At 47.3% G+C, this 12,775-nt stretch overlaps 1 protein-coding gene across 17 annotated transcripts in view; it reads right to left on the reverse strand.

Moving 5' to 3' along the window:
• The window catches only part of NCOA2 (nuclear receptor coactivator 2), a 2,606,235-nt gene that overhangs the window by 590,373 nt on the left and 2,003,087 nt on the right, over nucleotides 1-12,775 (reverse strand). For all 17 annotated transcript variants that reach the window (XM_069621172.1, XM_069621171.1, XM_069621170.1 and 14 more), the window contains one exon: nucleotides 4,370-5,657. In XM_069621172.1, coding sequence (XP_069477273.1) covers nucleotides 4,370-5,657 — 1,288 coding nt within the window. The remainder of the gene's footprint in view (nucleotides 1-4,369; nucleotides 5,658-12,775) is intronic.

Consider the following 12,775-nt stretch of genomic DNA (forward strand, 5'->3'; position numbering starts at 1 on the left):
GTGGTATCGGGTAAATGCAAGATGTCATCATGCCTAGCAAACGCAAAGCTTTGCGCACCCTTATCTGGCGGCCGGCCTGTTAATGTGGTATCTGCAGTAACATGTTTTGGACTCTTTCCTCTGACGGAAAGACCAACCCCTCTTTTGTGTTTAAGACAACTCCTAGGAACTGTTTGGTTGTGCTTGGCACTAGGCTTGATTTTTTTTTCGTTGATAGATGAGCCCAATTGAAAGAGAAGGTTGATAGTTCTTTGAATATTTTTCCCGTAAATTAGGGGAGACTCCCCTGTAATCAGCCAGTCGTCCAGGTAAGGGTACACTGGGATTGCCTCCCTGCGCAGGTGTGCTTCCACCATCGCTAGTACCTTTGTGAATACCCTTGGAGCAGATGCTATTCCAAAGGGCAGCACTTTGAATTGATAATGCTGGTTTGCTATCTTGAAATGCAAGAATCTTCTGTGCGCTGGGAACATTGAAATAGGACAATAGGCTTCTTTCATATCCATCGTTACCATATAATCCCCCTTTTTTAGTAGAGGGATTACCCTCTTGTAGCTTAGTCATGCACATCTTTTGTGGCTTGACATATTTGTTTGCAGGGTGCAAATCTAATACTGGGCGCATTGTTAGATCTTTCTTTGGCACAAGGAAGTAATTTGAATAAATACTCTTGTTTACCTAGTTGGCCAGGACGATTTCAATAGCGTCCTTTAGGAGAAGCGTGGCGATTTCCTCGAGGAGGATGCGCTGGTCTTCTTTGGTGTGGCTCTTTTGGCGTGGGGATGGTTCCGGGGTCGCTCGAGGAGCTCTATACAATATCCACTCGATACGGTGGATAGCACCCATCTATCTGAGGGGATTCCCTCCCATGCATGGGTGAAGTTGAAAATGCGGCCTCCTACTGGAGAGGCATGGGAGGGCACCTGAAGCGGGATGTCACTGCTTCTGAGGTGGGGTACCACCTCTGGAGGAGAGACCCCTTCCCCGACCGTGTGATCTGTGCGGTCCTCCCTGGTAATTCTGAGAGGCTTGGCCTTGATTACCTCCTCACGCTGTTAGCTGACTTTGGTTATAGCTGGAACCCCTCTGGGAAAATTGTCTGCGTGAGCGATGAAAATTGCTGTTTCCCTTTGGCCACGAGGTTTATTGGTCAATTATCCTAATGACTTCAGCGTGACATATTCTTCTTTGGCTGTCTTTAAGTCGTCCTCAACTGCCTTGCCAAAGAGAACATTAGGCACGACAGGCATGTTAATGAGAGTAGCCTGCGCATCTGGTTTAAAACCGGATTGGCGTAACCACGCGTGGCGCTTAATAATGGTTCCCTATGATTCAACCAGCGTTGTCTGAGGTGTCAAGATTGCTTTTTAGCAAGCAGCTGGAAACTGCCCTTCCTTCTGAAGCCACCAGTGCCAACTGAGACTTGAGGGGTTCCGGGGCTGAGGACAGTAATGCAGATACCTCGTCCCATTTACGGCAGTTGAAACTGGCTAATAGAGTAGAGTTATTAGCTATTCTGGTCTGGAAAGCAGCGGAAGAGGCAACCTTCCTGCCCATTGTGTATAGCCTCCTACTTTCCTTGTCTGGAGAAGCCTCAGAGGAGGCTATGGGAGTACCTGCCCTTTTCCTTGTCGTAGTTAACGACGAGCGAGTCAGGTTTTAGTCGACCTCTGATGTACAGTGGGTCAGATGGGGCAGGCCTGAAAAGTTTTTCTATGCGGGGGTTAACCGCTCGAGTCTGATTTAGTGTTTCTAGCGAGGGCTGTACCTTTTTGCTTGACAGATTTTAGTAGGGGAATAAACTGAGACACAGCCTTTTTATCTACCAAGAACACGCCAACGCAATACTTTTCCTGTGGACCTTCTTGGGTCGATATTTGGAAGTGTTCGGCCGCTTTAATGAGTACTTTGTTTAAAAGAGGCTGATTATCTACTGGAGAATCTACAACAGGGGGGTCATTATCCACTGGGGAGTAGATGTTGTACATGACCGCATCTGGATCACCCTCATCGTCCCCATCTGCAAAATAAGGATTTGCGGCCTCCTGACTATATAGATCCTCATGATCAGTGTCCGGGTTATTTAGCTCAATGATAGTGGGATCTTGCACTGTCACTGGAGCGAGACCGTTTAGCAGGGGATTGAACAAGGTTTAGAGACCCAGAGGCCGGTGTTGTGGGAGGGGTGGAGTGAAAGTATGCAAAGTAGTTGGGGTCTTGTTCATAAAAATTTGCCATAAAAGACATTCTACTCATGACTATCTATATCTTCAGATGCAGATCTAGGATAAATCCTAGGTTGAGGTGGGAGACCTAAATCTTCGGGAGTGGGTGGGAGCACAGTAGAAGGCGTAGCCTTTTCTTTAAGGTTGAATAAATGGAATCCTGATTTTCCTTACTCTTGTGAGGGGCCTTCTGTGATTTATCTCCATGAGGGGTCTTAGAAGAACTCTTCTTAGACTCTTTTGACTTTGTAAGGCCTGCCTGGACATGCTTTTCTATTAGATGGGCTAGTCCCGCCTGCATGGGTGTTTTTACTGATTTTGATGTAGGACGTCGAATCTCGGCTACGGGCCGTTCCGAAGTTTCGTCATCTCATTCACGATCTTCGGGAATCTCTTTATCCACAACGTCTGATCTGCCTTTCGACAGTCGGGATTTGTCATGTGGCGATCTGGAGTGCCCAGAGGACAAAGAATCAACGGACCTCTCCCTAGACGTCATGCGTTGCCGTTTGCTCGACGTCTAGGGAGAGGTCTGTTGATTCTTTGTCTCGGCGGTGGGTTGTGTGTTCGGTGTGGGGGGTAGTGGGAGTGCTTACACCGCCGGGTGTTGTCCCTGTAAAAGGGCCGCCGGCCTGTCTGTTGGGGTTGGGGGCCTGCGCTTGGGAAACCGGAGTAACCCCGTCGCCTTCGGATACCGTGGCATTGCTGCCGTCGCTGAAGGCACCCTCCACTTCCATGGCCTCGAACTGCCCGGCGTGGTGGGCCCAGCGTTTGGTTAATCAGTCCTTTAAAGTCTTGGGTTTGAAGAGCCTACATGCTCGACAAGAACCCTCGACGTGGTCTCGCGGGAGACAGAGGTTACACACAAGGTGTTTATCGCGCCACATGAACTTCTTGTAGCACTTGGGCCACAATTTAAAGGTGGGTCCTTTCCATAACAGAATGAAACGGCAACTAGGCGAATGTAGTGTACGAAAAGGGGTATATACATTCTAAAATTACCTCCCCTCTCTCTCTCTACTGTGAGAGCCGAAGCCCGTAGCGGCCTTCCAATGCCGGAATGGTTCCGTCGACAGTTGTTTCTTGTTCTTCACCGGCATCGGGTTGTATCGATAGTCGGTGAATATAAAGGATAGTAAGAAGAACTATAGTTATTTTGATAATAATAAATGGCGATAAGCCGAAAGAGGAACTCCACTATGAGCGTCCGTCTATGATGGCGGAAAAAAAACTGAGGGGCCTTGACGTGTGAAGGACCATGGGTACAGTGGACGTCACACTCGGGATAGTATTACTGGAACGCCCGTCGACGTCCCTTTTCGATTTTCGAAAACAACTAATACACTGCAGCTTCCACTAGATGTCGGCCTATGCACAGCATATGATCTAAGCAGATACCACAAGCCTCAGAAATATATAAATAGGATACATTACTCACCATAATCGTATTTCTGGTGCATGTATCTGCTCAGATTCACATGCTATGCATAGGCCGACATCTAGTGTAAGCTGTGGAGTATTACAGTTGTTTTCGAAACTGAAAAAGGGACGTCAACGGGGCGTGCCAGTAATATTATCCCTAAAGTGACGTCCACTGTACCCATAGTAGCTGTATGTGCCGCTTCTGGACATACTGCATTGCCATCCCCAATATGAGGATTGGAGTTCAGGGAGCATCATTTTCTAACCATGCACACCGATTTAATAAAATATCACCAGCAGTGCATCATTAAGTCACTATCTGATACTGCCCCAATGGCAATCAAGCTATAATGTGGTGGTGTTACTAAGAATACCACTGGCAGTAAGAGGATTTACTGCCAGTAGCAATTCCCAGACAAAATCTACTAAATCCGCAATGATGCCCTTAGCATTCCATGATATCATGCCATTTTAAAATGCTGAAACACATTTACCAGACTCATCACAAGCTGTCCTCTATTTCCTATGAGCTGTGAATGGATGCGAGTTAACGTAAACAGGCGCAATTCATGTTTGATGGCAATGAAATAAAAACATTTGATATCCCTTATGTCATAATAATCAGGTTATCTTTTTTGCCTGCTGAATTTAGAGTTTTTACCATGACTGCTAAGACTCATACATACAAGAAGGCATATCAAAAGCCCTTAAAGTTGTATTACCTGCTCAGCTGACTCAAAGCCTAGGTCCTCCTTTTCAGCCTTTATAGATGTTAATTTTGTACTACTTGGTGGGTCTGTCTTACTGTCCAACCGCTCCAGTTTTGGTGTAATGTCTGTTAAAGGAACATCTTTCGTATCATCCTTGTCTAGTAGGTAGCGAAGTAGTGCATTTTCTTTCTTCTTCGGGCTCACTGGTTCCTGCTTTATCGTCACATCAGTACCAGGAGCAGTGCTATTGGGTTCCTGATTCACTTCTTTGCCAGTGGCCTCTGCTGTAATTTTAGCCAAGTCAACAGGAGAGCTGTTGTCCTGCAGGAGTTTGTGCAAAATTTTATGCTTCTCTTTGAGCGAGGTGCCATGTGTTGAACCAGACATGGCATTCATGGCTAAGCCTCCAGCAGAGTCCTTGTTGATATCACCCATGTTGCCAGATAACAACGAAGGCTCTATCTGATCACTTTTGGTGGTAAGCAGTTGCAAGAGTTTAGTCTGTCCTTTATTATCCATCAACCTGTTCTGTCCATCAGTCCTTTCAACACCACCAGCATGTGCCATATTGCCATCACTGCCATCTTTCTGTTCGGAATGGCAGCTGCCTTCCACGTGTCCAGGTGTACCTTCTGCTTGATCCCCATAAAGTCCAAAGCACTCCTTAGAGTCTATGCTTCCTGATTTGCTTAACTGGGGAGGGTTCATGTTACCAGGGGAATTTTGTAAATTGTTCATTTTTAGGTCTGGAGATGCCAACGAAGGACCTAGCGTGACTCCATGACCCTCACTGAGGGCCTGAAGTGCGTTTAGGGAACTGTTGGCAAAACTATGGCTGTTTCCTGTGCTGCTGCAAACGCTTACTGGTGAATGCAAACCTCCTGCAGGGGAATACTGACTCTGTGGGATTCGAGGGCTTCCAGCAACTCCAGGACCCACTCCTGGACTCACACGATGCCGCGGAGAAAGCATAGAGTTTGGCTGCACTGGGTTCATAACAGGGCTGCTCTGTGATGGACTATTCATTTTGTGTGCATAGCTAGTACCCTGAGGAGTGGTTGGTTGCATGTTTGACACATGGTTCATCCCCCCTGAACCAGCATACCTGTTTGCTGGCATACCCATTTGCTCCTTCGGGACACCTACACCATAATTCATATTGCTACTTATGGCCATATCTTGACCAATGTTCCCACTACACATGGTCTGATGGGCAGGGCTGCTGGATCGCATTAGGCTCAGTGACTTCCCCATTGCTTGCCCAGTCATTTCCGGACTCATTCCACACAAGTTCTGCTCTCTGCAAAAAAGCCAAAGAAAGAATTTCAACCAGTAACAGGCATGTCAAATATTAGCATTGGAAAAATCACATTTTTAACCACACAGCAGATACTTAAAATGTCTCCTGTTCCATCCAGTTCATATTCTGTGACTACAAAGCAATAAATGTTAGGCAAATGTTGCTTGGCTTATTTTGAAGGCAATATAGAGAGATGTGTCTCCAAAGGCTGCTTTATTGCACTCTGAGAAGGCCAAACTGGAAGAGACAGGAACCCTGAAAAAAGTGAATCAGAATGGTAATGAACAAGTGGGTAACAGTCACGTGTCAGAACTTTAAGGAAGTCTATAAAAGAGAATATGTCACCTTGCATGTCATTTATTGGGCCAAGTATTCCAGACAGTGGTGATGCCCCAGAGTTTTTAAGCAGCAAACTGTTCAGAGGAAATTATTCTAAGTATTCACGCTTATTCATTACTCAGACCCAAACTGGCAAAATCCTTTTGCAGGTTACTGCATTTATCCGCAAAATACTTGTTAGGTATTCAACTGCTTGACAGTGACAACAATTTCCTAATTAACAGAGGCTGCAAGGACACATCCTAAGCATTTCATATGGGATGTGGGGCACATGGACGATGACATTCTAAGCACGTAAGTGGTTAAACAAGCAACATGCTATTTCATGTCAATGCTCTGGTTAAACAGTGATTTATGTTTAATAGTTGAGAGTAGTGTCACTTGCACGAAGAAAGAACTTAAACACACATTCTCATTATCACGGCATGTGCTGGCGGATGCAACTCGTTTCACCAAAAAAGAAAGCCTTTCTTGCACTAGCCAACTGCAGCCCACCCTTCAGATAAAACATGTTGCTTCACCACTGAAGGATTAGTCAAACTTTAAATGGAATTTACCACATTTTCTATTTTTTATTGTTCAGTTTGTCACATAAAAGGACTTTTTGCACATTTTCCGTCATAGAATTTAACAAATCTTTAGTATACAAAAAAAATATCTAAAAGCAAGAAATGCATAAGATAAAAAGAATACATGAAAGAAGAAAATTCCATGCTAACATTCCTTACAACATTTTTCAGTTACAAAGAAAAGTTTATGAAATTCAATTCATTTATATAATTTAGCAATGCGATGGAGAGCGGGATCTCCTTTCCGGCTGAAACCCTATGTCAAAAATCCTGAGTGCAAATTCAGTCTATATTATGAACAAAAGTGCCAGAGCGGATGTACATGATATCAACAGATGTTTCATGTCCTGGAGGAACCCTTCACCACACAAGTTACATTCACCAGCAGAGCATTCTAGTTTTTGCCAGATTTGTTGCGTTACGTTTGTTTTAATCAAGTTTAAGCAAAAACGCAATAGCTCTGCATGCCAGGCGGAGTTAGGGAATCTTCTAATATAAGGAAGAACGTACTTACTGGATTATTAACATAAAGTGAAATGTTTAGTGTTCTTCAAATTACTAAATGAGGCTCTAGTTTTTATCAAATCGGCGCGCATGAGAGCACGCTTAACCTTATCAGGCTTTTCTATTAAGGTCTTACTAGCGCATTCACAATTCTCTAGGATCTTGCCAGCATCATATTGTATGTTAGACAGATAGAGGTTCTTCTATGTGAGAATATCATCATAATAATTAAGTGAATTATGCACTTACAAACAATCTGGGCTTCCAAAAGGCACGTTGTGATAAACGGATAACACTTACTAATGCAGACAGCAACTTCAGAGGGAACCTGGTAAAGTACACTCTCAGGTTGCAGTGCTCAGCTTTGTGAAATTCGGACTCCACTTGCCGTGTAAGACTTGGCAATGAAACATGAGCTTCCTAGATAATGTGTAGCCATACACCTGAAGTTCCCTAGCAGCACTAAGAGATGACGAACAGCCCTCCCATCCCCATTCAAAGCTAAATGGACAATATTCTGCCACTTGGCTCTTCAAATGTAGGGGATGCCATGTTAAAGATTTGGCTTAAAGCAAGAGTGATAATGGAGTGCACTCAGGCTGCTAGCTACATCCTGCAGGGATGTTGCATAATTTACTTTAAGTGCGACCATACAGCAAAACAAATGCTTCCACGTGGACCTTCCATGTGGTAAATCAATAATTACTTTACTCCAATTCCATCTGCAGATGTGAGGTATGGCAACACAATCAAGGCAACTCTCCCTTGGTACCGGGTACAACCTGGTGGTAAAACCACAAATTATAAAACATTAAAGCAAGTATATACTTGCAAGTATTGTCACACATCAGTCGACATGCAATTGGCAATTGGTACTGTCTATTTCGCCCTCTCTCATCTCTGACTGTCTGTCCGCCATCCAGGAGTGGTGTGCCGCCAATGATCTCTGCCTTAATGCCAGCAAGACTGAGATTCTCCTCATCGGCACACCCGCTCCCTCCTTTCCTTTCACTCTCTGACGGCCTCTCTTGGCCGTCCCCCTGCTCCAACCTGTGAGGCTAAAAACCTCGGGGTCATCTTTGACTCCACACTCCTCTCCTCATATCTCTGACATCTCTAAGAAGTCACACTACCAGCTGCACCTCCTCAGAGGTATGCTACCTTTCCTCTCCTTCCCCCCAGAAGCTCGCCATCACCAGAGCTCTGGTTCACTCCAGGCTGAACTACTGAACAGTCTCTTTCTAAATCTACCTGCCTTTACTCTCCGCAACTTATCCAAAGCAGGACTGCGAGACTTGTCCTTGGTCTCAAGCCCAGGGATCGTATCTCTACAGGACTGAAATCTCTGCACTGGCTCCCAGTGGCTGCGAGGATACAGTTCAAAACCCTCTGCATTGTCCACAAGGTCTTCTGGGGCTTGGAGTCTCAATACCTTCAACTCTCTCTTCCTAAATATCTTCCTTCTCTAGCCCTATACTCAGCCGCCTCCAACTCCCTCAGGGTCTGTCGCTTCTCCAAGCAACGAGTTGGTGGTAGATCACTTTCCTCTGCTGGGGCCTCCCTCTGGAACAGCCTCCCTGGAACTCAAGGAGAATGATCTCCGGTTCCGGAGACACCTCAAAACCTTTCTCTTTGCTTCTGCTTTTTCTCCTCCTCCTCTCCCCTGCTGACTCTTCCTGGCTGAATCAGACACTGCACTGGTTACCTGGCCACCTGCTGATCTATGGCCCAGGCCCACCCTCTTGCCAGTAGCAGACCTGCACTGCCTTCCTGGCAACCCCCGCACTTGGGGACTGTGTCTGTATCCCTACAAGCCCCACAAATAGCACTTGACACCTGATGTCTGCACTTACCCTTGTACTTGCCACCTCCTCGCCGTACTTTTACTTACCGCTATTTATTTATCCCATGTAATGCACTGTTCCCCCTCTCCCACACCTTCCCACTTCCCCCTCCCGTGCACTTGCGCGATCTGAATGTCACCTGGCCTAGTAGGATCGCTCTCCGTCTTCCCTCTGTTTCAACCTCCCTTGCCTCGTCGCGCCTTGAAACACTTGTGTATAGGTGCGTTACAAATGCCATATATCAATACAAAAACATCCACCCGTTAAGTTGTGAAAGGATAGCAGTTACAGAATCCAGTCATTGTTCAGATCCACAAGAGGGAAGGAACAGTCACTGGGTGTGTATAAAAAAAGCCAGTAACCATATACAACATGTGCCATTTCCAGTGTTAAATTACAGATGTTCACCTTCCAGGACCCCTACAACCACAGCCTAAATACTCATTCCAAAGGCCCCCAGTGGTTCAACAGACGACTTTACTAGTTACCCATCCTAGAAGTCCCTGCCTCCATCCAGCATTGATATGATATGATATATGTCATTTATAACGCTTGTACGCAAGTGTTTCTAGGCGTGACAAGACAAGGAGGGGGGAACAGAAGGAGGACAAAATAATGATTTTACTAGGCCTTGTGTCATTCAGATCACGCAAATGAGGGAAGATGGAGGGGAGAAGGGCTAGGTGGGGGCAGGGGGAAGTGCAGGTAACTCAATAAGTGCTGCCAGAGGGTGGCTCATAAGTGCAGTGAGGAGGGATTGTAGGGTTGCAGATACAGACCCGTAAGTGCTGGGAGTTGGGGGGCCCAAAGGAAGTGCGAAGGCAACTGGATATGCAGGAGCCTGGGCCCGATTTCAGTGGGTGGCCAGGTGACCAGTGCATGGAGCAGTCAGGGACGTCAGCAGGGGAAAGGAAGAGAGAAAGCGGAAGCAAAAAGGAAGTTCTTGAATCGCTTGCTGAACCGCAGGTGGTTCTGCTGAAGTTTGAGAGAGGCAGGGAGGCTGTTCCAGAGGTAGGCCCCAGCCGAGGAAAGAGCTACCCCCACTCTCTGCTTGGAGAAGCATCTGACCCGCAGAGTTGGAGGTGGATGAGCGGAGAGCTCAAGAAGGAAGATGTTTAGGCAGAGAAAGTTGGAGGTAGTGCAGTCCCAAGCCCCAGAAAGCCTTTTGGACAATGCAAAGGGTCTTGAACTTGACCCATGCAGCCATGGGGACCAAGTGAAGAAATGTCAGAGCTGGAGAGATCTGATCCCTGGGCTTCAGGCCAAGGACAAGTCTTGCAGTCCTGTTCTGGATAAGTTGTAAGGGTCGGAGAGTAGAGACAGGCAGATTTAGAAAGAGGCTGTTGCAATAGTCCAGTCTAGAGAGGACCAGGGCTCTGGAGACCGTGAGCTACCGGGGAAAGGGAGAAAAGGCAGAATGTCTGAGGAGGTGTAGCTGAAAGTGTGACTTCTTAAAAAAAAACGTCAGAGATGTAAGGAGAGAAGGAGAGGAGAGGGTGGATTTGAAGATGACACCAAGGTTCATAGCCTCACAGGAACAAGCAGGAGGAGGGCCAGAGAGAGGGGAAAGGAGGGAGCAGATATCCCGATGAGGAGGTTCTCTGTCTTACTGGCATTAAGGCAGAGATCATTGGTGGCACACCATTCCTGAATTGAGGGCAGACAGTCTGGTATGAGAGAAGGAGCAGAGGTGGCTGAGGATGAGGAGAGCCTGAGGGAGAGCTGGGCATCATCCGTATTATAAAAAACTAAAAGATAAAGCACAATGTAGCGATGCAGTGGGCAAGAGGAGTCAGTTAGTGGTTAAAGAGCCAGGGAGAAAGGTTAGACCCCTGGGGAACACCACAAGTAGATAGATAGAAGAGAGGAAAAACCCCAGTTGCACCTGGGAGGGTCAGTTAGTGAGAAAGGAGGTCAACCAAGCAAGTGCCTGACCAGTGGTACCCAGGTTGCCACAGAGGTGATTGAGCAGGATGGCATGGTTGACAGTATCAAAAGCAGAGGATAGATTGAGGAGAATGAGGACAGAAGGAAGATTAGAATCCAGATTGGAGAGCAGGTCTTCACGTGTGTTCAGGAGAGCAGCTTCTGTGTTTCTGGCAGCTCTGAAGCCAGACTGGTGGTTGTGGAGACAACCAACAGATCCGGAATGCAGATTAAACTGGGAGATGACCAGCTTTGCCAAGAGTTTGCCCAGGAAAGGAGTGATGGAGATCGGGCAATAGTTAGCCAGAGAGGAAGGATCAGCAGAGGGTTTCTTAAGAAGGGGGTGCACAAGGGAGTGCTTAAGGGGGAGGGGAAGGTTCACGTGGCAAAAGAGTGATTGCAGAAATCAGCCAAGGCTGGAGCAAGGGTATCAATGTGGTCCTTGATGGTTTGGATGAGTAGAAACATTGTCAGGGGTGAACAGGGCAAAGGTGGCGAAAGGAGGAGGAGGAGAAGTGGCTGAAGACGGGCCAGGGGTGGTAGAGGAGGAGGAAGAGGATGTAGAGGAAGAGGGAGTGGATTAGTAGTTAAATGAGAAGTCAGAGCCATGAAGAGGGCCTGGGAGGGAATAGGAGAGGTACAGACTGCAGCAGTACTGGCCAGCTCCTTGCAGATTTTGAAAAGTTAGGCCGAGTTGTTAGATGCCGCAGAGACGCGGGCTTGGATGAAGGCTCTCTTCTTAGAGAGGACATAGAGTTTGTACTGCCTTTGGAGCAAACGGCAGGCCAGTTTGTCAAAGGGTGCGCATGATGCCCTCCACCTCCTCTCAGCCACCATACACTTGCTTTTAAGGGTGGCGATGTCAGAAACGTGCCAAGAGTAGCACGTGGATGTGGGCTTCAAATGGATCCTCATGACAGGGGCAAGGATGTCAAGAGTGTTAGAGATAGAGAGTTAAAGGTTAGAGAGGGCTGTGTCAGAGTGTGAGTCAGCCCAAGGTGTAGGAGGGGGAGAGAAAGTTCAGGCGAAAGCCTCAACGGACACGAGCTTCATGGGCCGTATGACAGAAGATAGGTGGCAGTGCTGGGGTCGGCTTGACCTGAGGGGTAGAGAGAGAGGTGGGAGGAAAAGAAAAAGTGGTCACTCCAAGAAAGAGGAGTAGTGAGAGGGTTTGAGAAGGGGAGGCCCGAAGAGATCAGAACATCCAGAGTGTGCCCTGCAGAGTGAGTCGGCCCAGAGGGATGAATAGAGAGAGAGAGTCGAAGAGGGTGCGAAAGAGCCCTGAAAAGGGGCTAGTAGCATCCAGGTGGATGTTCAGGTCTCGTCGGAGGAGAATATGAGAGGTAAAGACCAGAAGGGAGGAAAAGGGCAACCTGGTCAGGCAGCCTGTAGATAGTGGCCAGAGTGAGAGGCCAGAGAGAGCCTGCAGACCAGGAATTCAAAGAAGGAGCAGTGCTGCGTTGGAATGACAGAAAAAGGGATCCACTCTGGAAAGGTTAAGGCTACACCCCCACCGGGACGGTTGGTTCTGGGTTCAGAGCAAATCTTGTAGCCATCAGGAAGGAGAATGTAAAAACTAGTGACGGAGTTGGCCATGAACCAAGTCTCAGTGAGCCAGAGTACATCCAAATCAAGCTCTTCCAGGAGACGGCAGATGTCAGAGGAGTGTTTGAAAGTAGATCGAGAGTGGAGAGTAGCGATGTGGAACAGGTTGCCACCTTTGAATGACTTCTGTGGAGGGGTACAGGCCAGAGGTACGCCTTGTGGATGTGTTGGAGGTGCCAGAGGATGGGCAGAGGAGGAAGGAAGAGAAGGCAGGGTAGTCCGAGATGAAGAAGAGAGTGCCAAAGAGGTGGCCGCTGAAGGAGGCAGCAGGGTGGCCAAAGAAGCAGCAAAGGGTGTTGTAGAGGGCCCTGGACCAACGGTGCCAGTTAAG

Source organism: Ambystoma mexicanum, chromosome 5q (assembly GCF_040938575.1).
Source record: "Ambystoma mexicanum isolate Mex_15411 chromosome 5q, UKY_AmexF1_1, whole genome shotgun sequence".
NCBI lineage: Eukaryota > Metazoa > Chordata > Amphibia > Caudata > Ambystomatidae > Ambystoma > Ambystoma mexicanum.